Source organism: Olea europaea, chromosome 11 (genome assembly GCF_002742605.1).
Source record: "Olea europaea var. sylvestris chromosome 11, O_europaea_v1, whole genome shotgun sequence".
In the NCBI taxonomy this organism is placed as follows: domain Eukaryota; kingdom Viridiplantae; phylum Streptophyta; class Magnoliopsida; order Lamiales; family Oleaceae; genus Olea; species Olea europaea.
This window is the reverse complement of record NC_036247.1, coordinates 32214758-32236558: the sequence shown is the minus strand read 5'-3', so window position 1 is coordinate 32236558 and position 21801 is coordinate 32214758. Positions and strand designations below refer to the sequence as shown.

At 37.7% G+C, this 21801-nt stretch overlaps 1 protein-coding gene across 1 annotated transcript; it reads right to left on the bottom strand.

Moving 5' to 3' along the window:
- Positions 1–526: 526 nt before the first annotated feature.
- On the bottom strand, positions 527–2956 carry LOC111404730 (mitochondrial import inner membrane translocase subunit TIM14-3-like). Its single transcript, XM_023033496.1, has 4 exons — positions 2902–2956; positions 2790–2844; positions 2502–2702; positions 527–992 (listed from the first exon to the last, which is right to left on the bottom strand). The coding sequence occupies exons 1-4, from the start codon at positions 2954–2956 to the stop codon at positions 827–829; spliced, it is 477 nt and encodes a 158-aa protein (XP_022889264.1). The 3' UTR covers positions 527–826.
- Between the last annotated feature and the right edge of the window lie 18845 nt (positions 2957–21801).

The window sequence follows — 21801 nt, the reverse complement described above, 5'->3', positions numbered from 1 at the left end:
TTTGTCTCATACTCAAATCAAATTGTAGACATATCAACGAAACCTCTCTCTCATTCAAGATTCATATTCTTTAGGGACAAGCTTGGAGTGGTAAAGACACACTCCACCTTGAGAGGGGGGGTTAGTATTGATGAACAAGATTGAATATCTCCACTATATAAGCTGTTAATACTGGTAAAGCTGTTAAAATTGTTAACAGTATTAATAGCATATTGCAATATATTTCCCCAATTTAGGGGATGTGTATATAGGTAGTTAGACACGTGTTACCAGCTGATAGGAAAAGCGGGAATATTCTGTCTGTATGTAAAATGTATGTATTATAATTCAGTGTATAAATGGAGGAGGAAAGGAAGAGCTAAAAGCACCGAAAATTTCCAAAACAAATATAGTTTAGTGATAATTTCTTAACTGATACATGCAAAACAGCGAACATAATAGGGAATGCAGGAAATATGCCAAGAGAAGACAATCGAGGGGAGGGTGGAGATAAACAGAAAACATAGCAATAAAGATCCATCCTCAATTAAGAACTTGAAACGTACAGTAAAGTAAAAAGAGAATATTAATCCTGATCAGGTCAAACTTAGCCAGCAAAATTTTTCGGGGCACCGAATAACTCAACGAGGTAAAACTATGCTTCTTGGAAAAAGAAAGGTGGCATTACATTATCAAATTACAGTCACTAGGAATGAAGAATCGAACGAATGTAGCTTAGCTATCAATAATTCGTCACCATAAACAACCAGCTAAACGAGTAGAAGAGATTCAGCTTCAGCAGTTTTTTATGTTTAAAATTCCGCTGCCAAAGATTTGCTGGGACTCTTCAATCAAACAAAAACGCAGTCTCACTGCTCCTGGTCTTCCCAAGCAACATGTCCTTTGCTTCATTAATTTTAGAAGCAAGGTAATGACTACCACCTGGATCGGGATGGTTCGCTACCATCACCCGCCTATGAGCTTCCCTTATCTTATCTACGTGGATGCTTTCCCTGAAAGTTACGATAATGAAAGATCAGATAATGTCAGATATTTGCTTTCCCATGTATATCTGACGGGAATATCTAACCAGAGAGTCAGTATTTTAATGTCAATCAAAAAATTATATTTCATTAAATGAAGCATATCCGCATAAGCATATTAAACGGCCAACAGAGAGTTAATCTGTATGCCTAATGGTCGATAAATTTAAGGGACATAAATTTCGAATAAGATGCTTGTGCAACATCTTATGTTCCCTTTTAAGACACACGATCTCATTTTTCTCCTGAAATATCTCCATTGTAGCACTTCAGGCACGACTCCATCAGTCAAATTACCTAGTTGATAGAGCCTCAATATGTATGAGCAAACAATTCAGGCCCACTTATTCAACCACTGAGCACTATATTGATACCAAGTAAACGACAGGACTTCCAAACAGAACTGCGGGGTTTGAAGAAAGGGGGTAATATAAAGAAGTTTTTGGGGGAAATGCAGAAGCGGTCCCCAAGCTTTATCTCATGCATTTGGATCCTATGATATCAGTCAAATATGACCATTAAAAACAGTTTAAAAGATGGCATTACCCTTCACTTTAATAAACAAAAAAAAATAAGAAAACAAATTTTACAAAATAACCTTCTACCCAGGTGCCCTTAAAATTTCACTTCCAGACTGCCATCCCAGGTGGGTTAATGGGGAACCGGGGCTAGCGAAAAAGGTAGGGCTGCCAGGAGGTGGGAGGAGGGGCTTTGGAAGGTTGGGGTGTGACTGTGTCGGTGGGAATTGTGGTTTACTATTTCATTTTCCTCTATTTTCTCAGTGGCAATTTGAATGGAAATCATTCGCTGGAGACCGGTTCTACAAACTTGAAAAGTTGAGAACTAAGATGCCAAAAAAGTTTTTGGGACCCGTTTGTACAGATTAAATAGGTTGGGAACCACCACTACAATTTTCCCAAGGTCCTTTTTTTGCAGCTTGTTTCTAGATTTGCTCAACTTCTTTAATAGGGGTGCTTTAAGCTTCGTCTGATACAGTCTCAAACCAATTAGAGTAATTTGAGATCAATTTAAAGCACAAGAAGCAGAAGGGGAGCAAGATCTTGAAGCTCTTGAGAAATCCAGCCGAGGATTCAAACCGCCAACATCCCTCTTTGCTCCAAAAAAATAAGATGCACATAAAGCCCAAATAAATTAAAATAATTCAATGGAAAAACATATCCCAACATGTACTGCACAAAATTATGCGTTCATCAACCCAAAGTAAATTGTTTGACAAAATTTACAAACTCACAAGATCTACAGATTTCAAACTGCCTAAATATAAACATTTGGAAGCCAGCCTCACATGACCTTCTGTTGTGTGCATGCATAGTACCGCACTGCGTTTGTTATGGAATATTATGCATTTCAATATCCAACATTACTTGAAAATCGCTGCAAATATGTGCAACTTCAAGAAGTCTAGCTTGTGAAAAAAGATTTGCTTTACCCACGAAAAACGAGAAAAAATGGAGTTACCTGACTCCAAGTATAAGAGCCGCTTCCCTCCGAGTCATTTTAGGCTGAATACCTCCTTCATAAAATTTACGCATTCTAGCAGTTGGTGGTCTTGCCTTGAGTACTTGCCAGGCCTGAATCCCATATCTACCAGCATAAGCAACAGCAGCAACAGCAAGTCCAGCTACCAATGGAGAGTTCTGTTGTAAAAATCCAGATTCACTTTAAGTTGGGATATCAATATATTTCAAGATAAAAGCAAAAAGCATCATTAAAATTATTTATATACTAAATCCTTAACTAAGTAACAAGATATACGAAAATGATATTTTTGATGATAATGAATGTAAAACACAATCCTTAACTAACAATCAATGGAATAATTGAGAATGATGTTAAATAACTATGATAAAACGAAAACTTTCTGGAGGAAAAAATTCCTTCCCAACCCCGACAAATAGAGTTGTCCCACACATTGTGATGAAGTGCATAAGAGATTAGAGTTTATAATGAAATGAGACCGTCGCAAGACATAAAAGTGTGATTTTTGATTTCATGATAACTTTGAGTTTGTTCGTTTTTGGCGAATTGTTAGTCTAATTCAATTGGAATCGAGCCAATGAATAAAACACAGGGCCTTCGGCCCTGAGGCAAGGCCAATTTTGGGCAAAATTTATCGTTTAGGCTCTCGTTTAGGCGTTTTTGCTATTTATGATAATTTTTGTTTTTGCAATATCTTTTTCCATAAAATTCGAACTTATATTTCGTTTGTTGGAGGATGATCCTAAAGATAAGGATTTTCCATCTTAGTAGTTATCTCATATTTTCTATTTTTGAAAAAATATCCTTTTATTCTATTTTTCAAATTTTGCTAGGTTTTTCTTCTATTTAAGGCGTTGTAAACCCTTTGAGGCGACAGTTCTTGATTTCAATAAAATTTTCCTTGAGAGTTTTTTCATTTTGTGATTCTTCATCTTCCCTATAATCTTCCGCTACGTCAATTGGTATCAGAGCCAAAATCGTTCCTTCATCATGCTGCCAAGGAGATGTCCTGAAGCCCGTGATGCCCCCGGTAGAAGAGGTACATAGACATGATGAAATCACACAGCTACGTTAACAAGTGGAATTGCTGAAACAGCAGATCGCTGCGCTTATGCCGCAGCAGCTTGCGCTTGCAGCCCAATAGTTTGAGGATTCCGATGATGAGAATCCGTTCGTACCACTTGAACAATCATTGGATCTGCCAGTTCGCCGAAGAAGGGGTGGTCAGGAGGACAACCGACGTTAGGAATTAGGATTTAAGGTTGATATTCCAGAATTTCATGGTAGGTTTAGTTCAGAAGAATTCTTGGATTTGGTGACTGCAGTGGAGGAGATCTTGGAGTTTAAAGAGGTTCCTGCTGATAAATGTGTGCCTCTCGTTGCGACGAGGCTTCGTGGGCGAGCAGCGGCGTGATGGCAGCAGACTAAAGTGACGAGATCCAGGCTAGGGAAACCCAAGCTTGTTTCGTGGGACAAATTGAAGAAGCATATGAAGAAAGAGTTTCTGCCTTACAATTATGTGCAGACCATGTACCAACAACTGCAGAATCTGCGTCAAGGTGGGAAAACGGTTAGTGATTATACCACGGATTTTTATATGTTGGTTACGAGGAACGAGATGATGGAGACGGAGGAGTAGTTGGTGTCACGGTACATGGGTGGTCTTCGTCCCCAAATACAGGATACTCTCAATATGTTTGATCTTGTGACAATTTCTGAAGCACATCAGAGGGCAATACAGATAGAGAAGCAACAGTCCAGGAGAACTACTAGTCCTTTCATTGCAGGGAGTTCTTCCAGTAACCCACAATAGCAGGTGACACGTCCTGGTAATCCTGCTCAATCTGGTCCTCCTCGAATAAATCCTGTCCAACAACCAACACGTCCAGAGGTTGGTATTCGTTGTTTTGGATGCGGAGTTACAGGCCATAGGTAGTCTAAGTGCCCCAAAAATCCGCACATGGGACTCTTTGTTGATGAGGGAAATGACGATTATGAATGTCCGCCTGTATTTGACGGTGAAAGCGTAGAAGAAGCAACAGAAGATAAAGAGTTTGTGGTTGGTGATGTGGGTCAAGCACTGGTGGTGAGGAGTTTCCTGACTCCCTTGGAGAATAATACTGATTGGTTGCGTAACAATATCTTTCAATCGACATGTACTGTTGGAGGGAAGGTATGTAAATTTGTTATTGATTCTGGTAGTTGCGAGATTGTGGTAGTTGAGGAAGTCGTTAAGAAGTTGGGTTTGCAGATTGAGAAACATCCCAAATCGTACAAATTAGCCTAGCTGAAGAGAGGCAACGACGTAGAAGTGTCTTAACATGCTCGAATCAGCTTCTCAATTGGACCTACCTACAAGGATCGGGTTTTATGTGATGTAGTAGAGATGGAAGCGTGTCATTTACTATTAGGGAGGCCGTGGCAATTTGACAGACACTCACTGCATAATGGATATACTAACACGTACAACTTTCTCTTTGGGAGAAAGAAAATTGTGTTATTACCGGATAAAGGTTCAGTACAAACAGTTGGGAACAACGCCAATTTACTGACCAAAAAGAAGTTCGAGACAGAGATGGAGGAGTCTGGGGTAGTGTATGTGCTGACGGGAAAGTTGATTGACAGTGAGCATGAAGTCCCTCTCGCAATTCAGCCATTGCTGAAAGAGTTTCATGAAGTTTTCCTAGAAGAGCTTCTAGATGGATTACCACCACTGCGGGATATTCAGCATCAGATTGACTTGGTGCCTGGTGCTACCCTGCCTAACCGAGCACATTACAAAATGAGCCCCCACTGAGCATGAGAAGTTGCCCAGGCAAGTTGAGGAGCTTCTGCTAAAAGGACACATCAGGGAGAGTCTTAGTCCTTGTGCTGTTCCTGCTCTTCTCACGCCAAAGAAGGATGGCACGTGGCGTATGTGCATGGATAGTAGGACGATCAATAAGATTACGGTGCAGTACTGCTTTCCTATTCCCCACCTGGATGATTTGTTGGACCAGCTTACTGGTGCTTGTGTGTTTAGCAAGCTTGATTTGAAGAGTGGGTACCATCAGATTCGGATCAGACATGGGGATGAGTGGAAGACCGCACTTAAGTTGATGGAAGGATTGTACGAGTGGTTAGTCATGCCCTTCGGCCTCTCAAATGTGCCCAGTACGTTCATGCGGATTATCAATCAGCCTCTTCACCCATTCATCGATAAATTTGTTGTGGTCTACTTTAATGATATTTTAATTTATAGTGCTAACGATGATGATCATGTCCAGCACCTTCGGGAAGTTCTTTCAGTTCTTCACAGGGATAAATTCTATGCTGCAGTGAAGAAGTGTTCATTTCTTACTGATAGTGTGGTGTTCCTGGGTTATGTGATGTCGAAGGCGGGGTTAGCAGTTGATACATCTAAAGTAAAGGCAGTAATTTAGTGGCCACTGCCCAAGATTGTCACTAAGGTACGAAGTTTTCATGGCCTTGTTTCCTTCTATTGCAGGTTCATACCACATTCTAGTAGCATCATGGCACCAATTACAGATTGCATGAAGGATGGTAGGTTCCAGTGGACTCACGAGGCAGAGTCGTTTTTCCAATTGATTAAGCAGAAGTTGACTACTGCTCCAGTTTTGGTGTTGCCTGACTTTACCCAACCATTTGAGTTACATTGTGATGCTTCAAAAGTGGGTATTGGTGGTGTGCTGAGTCAGAACAACCGCCCTGTCGCATATTTCCGTGAGAAGCTTTCTGGCCCAAAGTCTCGGTATAGTACTTATGATGCGGAGTTCTATGCGATAGTTCAGGTCGTTCGACATTGGCGTCACTATTTGTTCCAGAAGGAGTTTATTTTGTATACGGATCATGACGCCCTTAAACACCTTGGTACTCAAGATAAGGTATCTGCTCAACATGCCTCTTGGATTGCTTACAGCAGTTTACTTTTGTGATCAAGCACAAGGCAGGTGCCCTTAACAAAATTGCAGATGCATTGAGTAGGCGCCAAACTCTCCTTACAGAAATGCGAGTCGAGGTTCTAGGTTTTGACAGTTTGTGTGACTCATATGCTACTGACCCATACTTTTCCCATGTTATTCAGAAGTTATAGGAGGGTGTGCAGTTAGAGTTTGCATGGGTTTATGGTTTTCTTTTTCATGGAAATCAGTTGTGTATTCCAGAGGGCAGTTTGAGGTTGAAGATCATTCAAGAGTTGCATAATGAGGGCCATGTGGGTCGTGACCGAACATTGTGGCTTGTTGCTGCTTCTTACTTTTGGCCATCATTGCGCAAAGATGTCGGCAAGTTTGTGGAGCGTTGTCGGGTTTGCCACTTGGCCAAGGGCAAGGCGACAAATGCAGGCATGTATATGTCCCTGTCTATTCCAACCCAGCCTTAGATAGAAGTGAGCATGGATTTCCTTGTGGGACTTCCCAGGACTCAACGTGGGTTTGATTCGATCTTCGTAGTGGTTGTTCGATTTTCAAAGATGGTACATTTCATCCCCTGCAAGAAGACTACAGATGCTGTCTTTGTGGCCTTACTGTATTTTCATGAGGTTTATCGCCTGCATGGACTACCTACATCTATCGTGTCTGATCGGGATACTCGTTTCCTCAGCCACTTCTGGCGCAGCTTATGGCGCTCGGTGAATACACGGTTGGACTTCAGCAGTGCATATCACCCTCAGACAGATGGTCAAACAGAGGTTGTTGACCGTTCCTTAGGTGATTTATTACGTTGCCTGGTTGTTGATCACATCAAGTCTTGGGATTAGAAGTTGTGTCAAGCAGAATTTGCTTACAATCATGCTGTTAACCGAAGTACAGGTTTTAGTCCGTTCCAGGTGGTGTATGGCCTTTTTCCTCATGGTCTTCTTTATCTAGTTCCTGTTTCTACTTCTGTTAAAATACATGGTAAGGCCGAAGACTTTATTCAGCAAGTGCAGCAGGTTCACTCACAGGCTCATGATCAGTTGCAGGCTGCTGTCACTGAGTATAAGCGTGCTGCGGATCTTAAACACAGACATGTTGAATTTGAGGTAGGTGACTTTGTTTGGGCGGTGTTAACAAAGGATTGTGTTCCTGCTCATGAATATAGCAAGCTTACTACGAAGAAGATTGGTCCATTGGAGGTCATTGAAAAGATCAATCCGAATGCTTACCATTTGAAGCTACCCAGCCTTATTCGTACATCTGACGTGTTCAATATCAAGCATTTGGTGCCATTTCGTGATGACAATTCTGATGAGGATGAAGCTCCTTTCTCGTTAAATTCGAGGGCGAATTTTTCCTACCTTGGGGAGAATGATGAAGTACATAAGGGATTAGAGTTTATGATGAAATGGGACGATCGCAAGGCATAAAAGTGTGGTTTTTGATTTTATGATAACTTCGAGTTTGTTCATTTTTGATGAATTGCTAGTCTAATTCGATTGGAATCGAGCCAATGAATAAAATCCCTCGTTTAGGCGTTTTTGTTATTTATGGTAATTTTTGTTTTTGCAATATCTTTTTCCATAAAATTCAAATTCATATTCTATTTGTTGGAGAATGATCCTGAAGATAAGGATTTTTCATCTTAGTAGTTATCTCATATTTTTCTATTTTTGCAAAAAATATCCTTTTATTCTATTTTCCAAATTTTGTTAGGTTTTTCTTCTATTTAAGGCGTTGTAAGTCCTTTGAGGTGACAGTTCTTGGTTTCAATAAAACTTTCCTTGAGAGTTTTCTCATTTTGTGATTGTTCATCTTCCCTATAATCTTCCACTACATCACATTCCGTTTGTTATTATGTCACAATTAAATAAAGGTAACAGTATTGAAGACAACTTAGGAATGTGCCAAAAGTAGTAGAGCCTAAACTTCTGAAATGTATGATTGGTCGTATAAAATTTTTAGGCATTTCAATAATAAAAACATCCAAGTTCAGCAGACAGAGGGTAACGGAGGCTTGCAAATCTCTCAAGATGGATACATGGATGTAAAGGTAGCAGTAGCTAAAATAGCAAAATGCTCCCCAACATAAATCACAGTGCAAGGAAAGTTCGAAGTTGAGAGGCAATCTAAAGGACCATGGTCTATTGGAGTTTGACACTTTGCTTCAGTACCAGTTTTTTTTAATCTTTTCTCTCTCCACAACAAGTATAAGATACACAAAGAAGTGGAAACCAAGCAAAATGCAAAGTTGAAACAAGATGGCTGCAGATAACAATTTATTAGAAAGAAACGTGTAAATTTTTTTACAGAAATTCCTTTACAGGCAGTGCAAACAATGAATGCTTATAATATCCATCACTGATAGAATATGGAAGCGATTATTTAATAACTAATATTATTTTTACGGCCCAAAATAAGCATGCGTCAAGGCTATGATCTCCGTTAGACAACAATTTATTAGAAAGAAACATGTGTAAATTTTTTTACAGAAATTCCTTTGCAGGCAGTACAAACAATGAATGCTTATAATATCCATCACTGATAGAATATGGAAGCGATTATTTAATAACTAATATTATTTTTACGGCCCAAAATAAGCATGCGTCAAGGCTATGATCTCCGTGACAGACATGGAGGGCTTTGTTCCATATCACGTTGTTTAAACCAATACTCATTTACTTTATTTTTTTTTTAAAAAAGGCTTAGCATTACAAGAAAAATAGAATACTTTAGAATAATACAAAACATTGGTGCAAACATTTAAGCATATAGCTATCTACCGTGCTCAATATTGATGGCATAGAATGAAGTAACACCACCAAGTCATAGACTCGTTATGCAATTCATGCTATTGAGTGGAGTATCTTAACAAGGGAATCAAATGGAAGACGTACTTAACTGAACCTCAATCAGAAAACTTACAAGATAGCCTAGACAATAGAAGCTCAATTTTGAAGGAAAATACCCAAAAAGCGTCAACTATAAGCAAACAGCCAAAGTAATAGGGGAACTGATAAGTGTATTTTATACAGTTATTCGGGGCTCTAAAATAACGATATTTGATAGTCTTTTAGCAAAATATATTCTAAATTGTTGTGTCTTATGTTTAATAGGTGAATTTTCATGGATTAAAAGGAAGTGAAGGAAAGAAGAAAAAATTGGGCGAAAATGGCAATATCTAAAGTGCATGGATTAAAGTGGCCATTGAAAGAAAATTGGGAGCTTGGAAACAAATACCACCATAATGAGCCTCAAGTTTAAGCTGGACTTGGACTGCCGGTACTTTAATTAAAATGTGCTGGACTCTTGAGGGAAGAAAAACACACGTAGCTTGGCAAATTGGAGAGCAATTAGAATCCTTTTGAAAGTCAAACATTGTAGGCTAGGTTACCACTAATATATATACACATGCTGGAATATATAAAAAGGAGGAGGAGGATAGTTACAAATTAATTGGGAACGGCAGCTAGAAGGAGAATTATACATGCCAACTGGGGAAAATTATGCCCACTGCAGAATTAAATATATATACAAGTGAGGGAATTAATAGGGCTACATATTGCTGAAGATTATATAATTACCCACAAAAAGGCAGAATTGATACAGATTCAAACACAAAATTGCTGCTGTTTTTAAATTACATTCACATGAGAGAAAGTCGAAGATACACGAGCTGCCTACTGCTAGGGAATTAAAAAAGGGAATTACGCAGGCAGAAATCAAGAGATACGAAGACGGCAAACACGAGGAAGACCCGGACTATTGGAATTAATTACGTTTCGTCTATTTCTCGATGAAGCCGTTCTATTTTTATGCGTTTAATTCCAACATTATGTTAGGCTAATTTGTTTAATGTATTGGATGAGACGAACCCTATTGTCTATTTATTTCTAATTCAAGACAAGTAATCTAGTTTAATTCTTGAGTTTGTTGATTAATTTTGCATTTTCATTGCACTATTACATTGTTTGGCCATCAATTAAATAGTTAGTTGGTTGTTGTAGTGTAGGAATACTCACAACGAGTTTAGAATGCGATAAAATTAACATGTATAGTTAGAATTATGAATAATCTCTTTCACACATGCAATCATTTAGATAACTTGAACAAAATGCATGATTTTCATATGAAGTTGGACTAAGACTAGGATCGAGTTGTGTTAATTATATGTTCGTGTGTCTTGGAAAAGAGCATTAAATAATTTAGCGTTATCGATTGTCAAGAACACTTGAATGGAATTAGATTACGAATCAATAATCGAAATAAATAGCAATAGGCGGAGTCGAAATCTAATACAATCCTCCATAATTTGAAAAAACCCCAAAAATTTTTATCGTTTTCTCAGATTAGTTTAGTTTAAATCAAATCAAAATATTTCCTTTGTTTTTCATAATTCAAATCTAATAGTAACTAGTAAACTAGAATTAGACATTATTCCTCGTGGGACGATAACTCTTAACTCATCATAGCTATTACTTGTCAATGATCCCGTATGCTTACGGGTTTCACACGAACAAGTTTTTGGCGCCGTTGTTGGGGAATAACGGTGTTAACTTTAATTATTAGATATTTTAGATTAATTTTTTAATTTTTATTTTTAGTTGTTATTTTTATGCTACCATTACACTTTTTAAGCGACTTTAGTTTTTGCAAAATCCTGATGAGCCATATCTCTCTTCGATAGACCACGAAATCGAAAGAACATTCAGAAATCGTAGAATACAATGTCAAGCAAGGAGAATGACCGATAATCAGAATCAACCACAGAATAAGGTTCAACTTCATGAGCCAATTCAACAGCCAAATCAACAGAGAGCTATCCTGAATGAAGCTCCTGTCTTAGTTGGAGATTACGTCAATCCAATTCCCGCACCAGTACAACCTGCTGTGGTATATCCTCCCTTCGGACAACCTAATTTTCACCTCAGACCAGATGTCATCAATTTATTTCAAAATCACCAAGACATTAGATTCTTTGGAAAAGCCACGGAAAATCCTCATGAGCATATTTATGTTTTTCTCGTGTTATGTGAAGTGATCAGTCATGAAGGAATATCAGCAGATGCATTCCGAATGAAATTATTTCCTCATACCTTGAAGGATACTGCCAGAGAATGGTTCCTCTATTTACCACCAGGGAGCAATCAATCATGAAACGATATGGTTCAAAAATTCACGATGAAATTCTTTCCACCTTCTCGAGTTCACCAAATTAGGAATGACGTCCACACCTTCAAGCAAGAAGATCTCGAGAGCTATTCTGTGGCATGGGAGAGGTTCAAGAATTTTTTTCAGAAAATATCTCAGCCTTGACATTCCTAAGCAGGCTCAGTAATATCTCTTCTACTACTGTCTAAAATATGAGTTCAGGAATATGATAGATGCTTCAGCGAGAAGATCGGTTATGAAACTTGATGTCGATGAGGCCTATGATTTGTATGAAAAAATAGCTGTAAATCAATCGATATGGCCAACCGATAGGAAAGCTCCAAGGAAAATATTAGGGTTACACAACGTGGATGCAGTGACAACACGGCCGCGCAAATGGAAGTTCTTATAATGAAAATGGACAATCTATCTAAGTCAGTTAATATGGTACACCAATCGCCACCTGTTTGCGAAGGCTATGGAGCGGATCATGCTAATACACGCTGCCCTTTGGCATCAACACGTGTTAATCAATCCGAAGAAAGAAGATACATGCAGAACTTTCAGAGACAGCAAAATAATCCTTTCTCCAACACATATAATCCGGGTTGGCGGAACCATCCAAATTTTTCTTGGTTCAATAATCAGGTACAAAAATAAGGAGGAAACAATCAGAATAAACTACCAGGGTTCCAACAGCAAGGGAGAGAGCCATCGTTGGAAGATTTGCTGACTCAATACATTACTAAAACTGAGACCAACTTTCAGAATCAACAAGCCTCAATCAAGAATTTGGAACAACATGTTAGACAAATTGCAGCCGCACTATCAGGTAGAGCTCAAGGGACATTGCCTAGCAATACTGAAACAAATCCTAAGGAGCAGGTTAAAGCAATCACTATACGTAGTGGCGTCCAGTTACCAGAAATACATGTAAAGCGGCCAGTAACTATTATGGAAAAGACACCTATCACGGGCGAGGAGCAAGTTGATGAATAAGATAAAGCCACAGAGAAAAATTAAGTTGAGTAATCGGATAGTCCAAAGGTGAAGGCAACTGCTCCTATCAAAGCATATGTTCCTCCGATCCCATTTCCACAGAGATTGCAAAAACATAAGCTCGATAAGCAATTTCAGAAATTTTTGGATGTGTTCAAAAAGTTGCACATTAACATACCATTTGCTGAAGCTTTAGCTCAAATGCCTAGCTACGCCAAGTTGATGAAAGATATTCTATCAAATAAGAGGAAGCTGGAGGATAATGAAATGTCATGCTTACTGAGAAGTGTAGCGCAATTCTCCAACACAAATTACCATCGAAACTAAAAGACCCAGGGAGTTTTACTATTTCTTGTAACATTGGTAACTTATATATAGATAAAGCATTATGTGATTTAGGAGCTAGCATTAATTTAATGCCTTTGTCTCTTTTTTGAAAACTAGGTTTGGGGGAAGCAAAACCAATAACAATTTCACTACAGTTGGCTGACAGGTCGATCAAGCACCCTCGTGGTATTTGTGAAGATATTTTGATGAAGGTCAACAAGTCTATCTTCCCAATGGACTTCATTATTCTGGATATGGAGAAAGATAGGGATGTCTGGCTCATATTGGGTCGTCCATTTTTGGCTACGGGAAGGGCTATGATAGATGTGTAAAATGGCCAGTTGATATTAAGGTTAAATGAAAAAGAACTGACAATCAATGTGTTTGGAGCTTTCAGATTTCAGTGCGAACCAGATTCTTGCATGCAGATTGATGTAATAAAAGAAATGGTGTCAAAGACATTCAAACTAAATCACCCTCCAGATCCGCTTGAGGCGTGTTTAGTGCATTCTCAGGATTTACCATGAGAAAAGGAGGAAACAAAAGAATGTGCACGTTATTTGGCAGCCCTACCACCATTCTTCAAGCAACCACGTTTAGAGCTCAGTGAAAGACCCACAATACCGTTATCATCTATACAGCAAGCTTCAGCTCTTGAACTCAAACAGCTGCCCACTTATCTTTGCTATGCATACTTGGGGGAAAAGAATTCACTTCCAGTAATTATCTCGAACAATCTTACAGGATCAAAGGAAGATCAGTTGCTAAGGGTACTTCGGGAGCATAAGACAGCAATAAGATGGACGATATCAGATATAAAAACAATCAGCCATTCTCTTTGCATGCACAAGATACTGATGGAAGATGACTACAAAACTTCAATTGAGCATCAACGTAGATTAAATCTGACTATGCAGGAAGTGGTAAGGAAAGAGGTATTAAAGCTTCTAGATACAGGGATCATCTACCCTATATTAGACAGTCATTGGGTAAGTCCAGTATAGGCCGTACCGAAAAGGACGTGATCATAGTAGTTCCAGATGAAAATAATGAGCTCATCCCAACACGCATAGTCATGGGTTGGAGAGTTTGCATTGATTATCGTAAACTCAACAACGCTACGAGGAAGGATCACTTTCCCCTTCCTTTTATTGATCAGATGCTGGAGAGACTTGCTGGACATGCGTACTATTGCTTCTTGGATTTTTATTCGGGGTACAACCAGATTCCTATAATGCCAGATGATCAAAAGAAGACGACCTTTACATGCCCTTATGGCACTTTTGCTTATAGAAAGATGCCCTTCGATCTTTGTAACACTCCTGCTACCTTTCAACGTTGTATGATATCTATTTTCTCGGACATGGTGGGAAATATCATTGAGGTATTTATGGATGATTTCTCAGTATTTGAAAAATTATTTAAGGAATGCCTTACACATTTGGGAAAAGTGTTGCAGCGGTGTGAAGATACAAACCTTGTATTAAATTGGGAAAACTGCCATTTCATAGTAAAAGAAGGGATTGTGTTAGGGCATCTGATTTCAGCACGGGGTAGTGAGGTGGACAAAGCTAAGATACAAGTCATCGAAAATCCACCATCGCCGATAACAGTGAAAAGAGTCAGAAGTTTCTTGGGTCACGCTGGGTTCTACTGCCGATTCATCAAAGACTTTTTCAAAATCTCGAAGCCATTATGTAATCTATTGGAAAAAGGAGCTCCATTTCACTTTTATGAGGAGTGCTTGACTGCTTTCAACAATTTAAAGGAAAAATTGGTTTTCACTCCAATGTTGGCTCCTCCAGACTGGGATTATCCGTTTGAGCTTATGTGTGATGCCAGTGATCAGACAGTGGGGACGGTGTTGGGTCAACACAAGGAGAAGATTTCTCATGTTATCCACTATGCTAGTAAAACTTTAGACAAGGCTCAAATGAATTATGCTACTATAGAGAAAGAGCTTTTGACAGTGGTGTTCGCCATTGACAAATTCAGGTCATATTTGATTAGGTCAAAAGTGATTGTCTATACAAATCATTAAGCATTGAAATATCTAATGAGCAAGAAGGACGCAAAACCAAGACTTATTTGATGGATACTCTTATTGCAAGAGCTTGATTTGGAGATCAGAGATTAAAAAAAAAAAGGGGGGGGAGTGAGAATGTTGTGGCAGATTACCTTTCTCGCCTTGAATCACATGAGCCAAATCCTATAGTGGAGATCAATGAAGTTTTTCTTGATGAAATGCTTTTTCAGATTATCACAATACCATGGTACGCCGATTATGTCAATTATTTGGCCCGCTCCATCATCTCACTAGACTAATCGAGTCACCAAAAGAAGAAACTCTTCAGTGACCTAAAACACTACTTTTGGGATGATCCAATCCTTTACAGAAGGGATCCAGATCAAATCATACGCCGTTGTGTGCCAAAAGTAGAACAACATCAAGTATTAGAATCATGTCACTCTGCACCGTATGGGGGTCACTTCGCAATAACCAAGACAGCAGCAAAGATACTCAATCGGGTTTTTCTTGGCCTACATTGTTCAAGGATGCCCATTATATGCTGAAATATTGTGATAAGTTCCAGAGGACTGGAAACATCTTAAGGGGGAATGAGATGCCTCCGAACAGTATTTTGGAGGTTAAATCATTCGACGTTTGGGGCATTGACTTCATGGGACCATTTCCTCCATCCTATGGTCAACAATATATACTGGTAGCGGTGGACTATGTGTTTAAGTAGGTTGAAGCTGTAGCTTCACCAACGAATGACAGTCGAGTGGTAACTCAATTCCTCAAGAAGAACATTTTCACTCGATACGGGACCCCAAGGACGATTATTAGTTATGGTGGAAAGCATTTTTGTAACCGCCTATTTGCTTCGTTGTTGGCCAAATATGGAGTGAAACATCGTTCTCGACTCCATACCATCCTCAAACTAGCGGACAAGTGGAAATCTCCAACAGGGAGTTGAAAAAAATTCTTGAAGCTACAGTCAATGCATCACGTAAAGATTGGGCTAAGAAATTAAATGATGCACTTTGGACATATAGAACAGCATTTAAGACTCCAATTGGCATGTCTCCATATCAACTGGTATTCAGAAAAGCGTGTCATCTACCCGTTGAGTTAGAGCAAAAAGCATATTGGGCGACACACTTGCTCAATTTCAATATGAGGGCAGCAGGAGAAAAGAGGGTTCTACAACTTCATAAGCTAGATGAGTTTTATTTGGATTTGTATGAGAATGTAAAGATTTACAAGAAAAAGATCAAAAGATGGCACGACGGGCATATAAGGGAGAAGGAGTTTGAGGTTGGTCAGCAGGTATTGATGTTCAATTCACGCCTCAAGCTCTTTCCAGGAAAGCTAAAGTCTAGATGGTCTGATCCGTTCACAGTAGTAACTATGTTTCCACATGGTACTGTGGAAGTGATATCTCAAGATCAACAAAGGAGGTTTAAAGTAAATTGACAACGGTTGAAAGCTTATTGGGGAGGTGACTACTCCAGCGAAAAAATAACCGTGCCACTTGATAATACAGAGTAGCCAGAACAACAAAGTCTAGCTAAAGACTATAAATTAAACGCTTATTGAGAGGCAACCCAATTTCTAAACCTCTTATTTATTTTATTTTCTGCATCGTATTGCAGATAGATTTGTTTTAATTATTAGTTGCATTAGATTTAGGCACGTTTATATTTATAGAGTATCATCATCCGATCATGTTTTTATTGAGACCCTTAAATATAATGTTGGTTATTTCGAGTGTTTGGGCTAAGTAATGCATGTTTTGAATTATTTGATCTCTAATGTTTGATTTGATTAGCAGATGCACGAACATGACGTCGTGAAACACTCAAACCAACATCGACAAAAGGGAAAGCATTATGAGAAAGATTGTCTAGCCATTACCAACAGTATCTTCCACGTTCAATGGAAAAATTCAGGGAGTACCTTCCTCATTTTCTTCCCCGTCCCCATACATTCTTAATTATATTTTAAGACAATGAGGACAATGTCTGGTTTAAGTTTAGGGGTGGAAAATATTTTGTGTTTTTCGGTTTTCCTTGTTTTCGTGCGTTGTTTTAATATGTTTAATAAAATTAAAAAAAATTAAAAAAATCTTCAAATTTTTATTTTTTATTTATTTTTGGCTATAATTGTGTGAGTTAGACAGTTTGGCTGACAATGATGATTAAATTTGAGATTTGGTGTTGATTTATGAACTGTGGATAGAATGCATACTAGACTAATTGAAGTTTGAACTTGCAAAACTTGATATTATACATGCACTAGAAATGAGTTTAACATTATGATGAAATGAGTTCATTCATACACTTGATAGACTGAATTAGTTGGACATAGATGCTTAACCCAAACCATACTAATTAATTATCCTTAAACCAAATTTAGCATAATTTGGGGAGATCTTACTGTTGTAGGAAAATACAGATGTGAATGTGGATTCCTTGTGTGAAAAATTTTATGTGGATTTTCTGAGATTTATATGATAAAATTGGGTGAAAGTCTTAAATTGGAGGTCGATTTGCTTGAATAGGTGTGTGATAAGGGGCATTGTACTGATCAAGGCATATATTTATAAATTTAAAATTTTTTCTTCGGAACTTTTATGACTTGAGCAATTAAGTCTGTAAGGGTATCTTAAAATCTGGTGCCCTAAAGTCATCTGACATGAGAGTTATCAACCTAAAACTCGGTACAAGGGTCATTTAAAAAGCAATCAGAGATGAAATTGTCCTAAAAAATTGTTCTCTTTGAAGCCTTTTTTACTCGGGTTATTAAGCCTGTAAGGGCATTTGAAAATCTGGTGCCTTAAAGTCATCTGATGTGGGAGTTATTGGCATAAAGCCTACTACATGAGTCATTTAGAAAGCTTAAGGGAGAGTGAAAAAAAAAACACTAAATGCCTTGTAAGTCCCAACACTTGTTCGAGGAAATTTGACTTTCGATAAAGAATAATTAGCATAATTGAATCTTGACGGTCGAAGCAATCAAATAATTGGAGAATCCTTGTTCATTGATGTGTTGACTTACAACTAGTGACGTCCACCTGAATTGGAGAGGGTGAGGATAGTAATGAGAAATTCAATCTTAGATCACATACTGGGAAAAGAGTGAAAATGAATATGTTTGGGGGTGTGTGAATCTTACGAGAGATGAATAGATATATTTGACTATAGAGGGTCGGGAATTGGAACAACTTGTGAATTCATTAATGTCTACTTAGTTCTTCACACACACACACACACGTTGGTTTTGCATTGGAAAAGTGGATATTAGTTTAGTATAGTGACTTTGAAGTAGTTTGTAGATTTAATACCGTGATTTCAAATCCTGAGGCAAAAAGTTAGATTGTCTAACCAAATATTTTTGCATGTTTGCGTGTTTGTTATTATTTAGGTTATAATTTTGTTTGAGAACAAACAAATGATTTATGTTTGGGGTGTTTGATAAGTGTATTTTATACACTTATTCGGGGCTCTAAAATAACAATATCTGATAGTCTTTTAGCAAAATATATTTTAAATTGTTGTGTCTTACGTTTAGTAGGTGAATTTTCATGGATTAAAAGGAAGTGAAGGAAAGAAGAAAAAATTGGGGGAAAATGGCAATATTTGAAATGCATGGATTAAAGTGGCCATTGAAAGAAAATTGAGAGCTTGGAAACAACTACCACCATAATGAGCCTCAAATTTCAGTTGGACTTGGACTGCAGGTACTTTAATTAAAGTGTGCTGGAATCTTGAGGGAAGAAAAACACGTGCAGATTGCCAAATTGGAGAAAAATTGGAATCCTTTTGAAAGTCAAACATTGTGGGCTAGGTTACCACTAATATATATACACATGCTGGCAAATATAAAAAAGAGAAGGATAGTTACACATTAATTGGGAACGGCAGCCGGAAGGAGAATTATACATGCCAACTGGGGAAAATTTTGCCCACTGCAGAATTAAATATATATACACGTGAGGGAATTAATAGGGTTGCATATTGCTGAAGATTATATAATTACCCACAGGAAGGCAGAATTGATACAGATTCAAACACGAAATTGCGGCTGTTTTTGGTTGGATTTACATTCACATGAGAGAGCCGAAGATACACGAGCTACCTACTGCCGGGGAATTAAAAAGGGAAATTACAAAGGCAGAAATCAAGAGATACGAAGATGGCAAACACGAGGAAGACCCGAACTATTGGAATTAATTACGTTTCGTCTATTTCTCGATGATGTCATTCTATTGAATCAATTACGTTTCGTCTATTTCTCGATGATGTCATTCTATTTTTATGCGTTTAATTCCAACATTATGTTAGGCTAATTTGTTTAATGGATTGGATGGGACGAACCCTATTGTCTATTTATTTCTAATTCAAGACAAGTAATTTAGTTTAATTCTTGTGTTTGTTGATTAATTTTGCATTTCCATTGCACTATTACATTGTTTGTCCATCAATTAAATAGTTAGTTGGTTGTTGTAGTGTAGGAATGCTCACAATGAGTTTAGAACGCGGTAAAATTAACATGTGTAGTTAGAATTAGGAATAATCTCTTTCACACATGCAATCATTTAGATAACTTGAACTAAATGCGTGACTTTCATATGAATTCGGACTAAGACTAGGATCGAGTCGTGTTAATTATAGGTTCGTGTGTCTTGAAAAAGAGCATTGAATAATTTAGCGTTATCGATTGTTAAGAACAATGGAATTAGATTACGAATCAATAATTGAAATAGATAGCAATAGGCGGAGCCGAAATCCAATACAATCCTCCATAATTTGACAAAACCCCAAAATTTTTTATCGCTTTCTTAGATTAGTTTAGTTTAAATCAAATCAAAGTATTTCCTTTGTTTTTCATAATTCGAATCTAATAGTAACTAGTAAACTAGAATTAAACATTATTCTTCGTGGGGCGATAACTCTTAACTCATCATATCTATTACTTGTCAACGATCCCGTACGCCTGCGGCTTTCGCACGAAGAGGAACCATGAACCTTAGCAGAAAAACTTACTAGATATTAAAATTACAAAAGCTCACGTTTGAAGGCTAATACTGAAAAGACACCACCTTTAGGCACAAAGAGTATTCACAAAAACAATTAACCAAGAAAAATTGAAAAAGATATCTAAGCAAGTTAGCAAGCAACTATTCAATCAAGTAAAAATCTCTTCGTTCAAGCTAAAAATAAAAAAGCGATCCCAATCTTATCGTTTCTACTTGAAAACGACGGAAATGAATCCTATTTCCTTATTCAACATTCCTAACGCAAAGAAACATCAAAATTGAACATAAATCGAAAATGCACATACTCGAGCATATTGTAATATTCGAACATATCAATGTGAAACTTCCCATCTTTAATTCTAAAGTATCTTCACGACTGCAACGAACGAGAAACGAACATTCAAAATGACTGTGTTTACAGGTTTATGGATTAACTTTTTGGTTTAATTTTCATCATCTGTAGTCGAGATTAGGATTTAGGGTTTAGCGTGATAAATCGATGAGCTCAGAAACGTAGCAACGAGACCATCGACTTATTGCTTGCGATTTTTATCAAATTCTATGCGTTGAATTACAAAGAAATAAATATTTTCAGGGGAAAAAGTTAAATAAATATTGTTATTTCAGTATAGTCAAAATAGGGTTAATTTCATAAACGGTCACTCAAGTTTAAAACTTGCATAAACGATCACTAAAATTTATAGCGCTTTCAGAAATGGTCACTGAAGTTTACAAACTTGCAGAAACGATCACTATTAGGATTGTGATGATTTAATTCAAAATTTAAAGTACCAAAACACGTGAACATAAAATATTGAGGACCAAACACCAAAACTTGACAAAATAAACTTTTTCTCTCTAGTTTTGTGTGAGTTCTGTGACAATTTTTTGGCAACTTTCAACCACCAAAGCCGCCTTATTTGGATACCGTTAGAAAGCCCACAATGTCATCTTCAATTAACACCCAAAATCTCCCCATAACTCCAAAGGATTAGATCAGAATAAACCCACAAAGTCAGCTCTCCAAAATCTGAAAATCTACCCAGATTTTTCAGATTTTTACGACAATTGTCCAACAACTTTTGACCACCAAGGCCGCTGGATTTGGATAGTTAGAAATCACATAATGCCATCTTCAATTACCACACAAAATCTCCTCAGAACTCCAAAGGATTTTCCATAATAAACCCACAAAGTCAGCTCCCCGAAACTTGAAAAGGTCGAGTTTTGCGCCAATTTTCCGACAACTTCCGACCACCAAGACCTCTAGATTTGAATACCATTGGAAAAGCCCACAATGTTTATTTCAATTCCCACCCAAAATCTATCCATAACCCCAAAGGATTCAGCCGGAATAAACCCACGAAGTCAACTCCCCGAATCCTTTGGGGTTATAGAGAGATTTTGGATGGTAATTGAAGATGACATTGTGGGCTTTTCCAACGATATCCAAATTCAGCGGTCTTGGTGGTTGGAAAATGCCGAAAAATTGCTGCAAAACTCGCCCAAAAATAGAGAGTTTATTTTGTCAAGTTTTGGTGGTTTGGTCCTCAAGATTTTCAATGTTCACTTGTTTTGGTTCCTTAAGTTTGAATTAAATCATAAGAATCCTAATATTGACCTTTTCTATAAATTTGTAAATTTCGGTAACCGTTTCTACAAGTTTTAAAATTTAGCAACCATTTTGTAATTTTCAGGTAAATTCAGTGACCGTTTGTGAAGTTAACCCGTCGAAATAAGATAACCCATTATGGGATTGTCTTTTATTTATTTAATTATTACTTTTTTTTTTTTTTTGAGAAGTGGTTTTGTGAAAAATAATTTTTTGAAAAATGTATG

What these genes read in the sequence shown, in the direction of transcription:
- LOC111404730 (XM_023033496.1), bottom strand. Translation starts at nt 2,956, where the DNA reads ATGTGTGGGACAACTCTATTTGTCGGGGTTGGGAAGGAATTTTTTCCT. An exon ending in GGAATTTTTTCCTCCAGAAA is followed by an intron (nt 2,845 to 2,901) that starts GTTTTCGTTTTA and finishes ATTGATTGTTAG; the next exon opens with TTAAGGATTGTGTTTTACAT. An exon ending in ATATCATTTTCGTATATCTT is followed by an intron (nt 2,703 to 2,789) that starts GTTACTTAGTTA and finishes CCCAACTTAAAG; the next exon opens with TGAATCTGGATTTTTACAAC.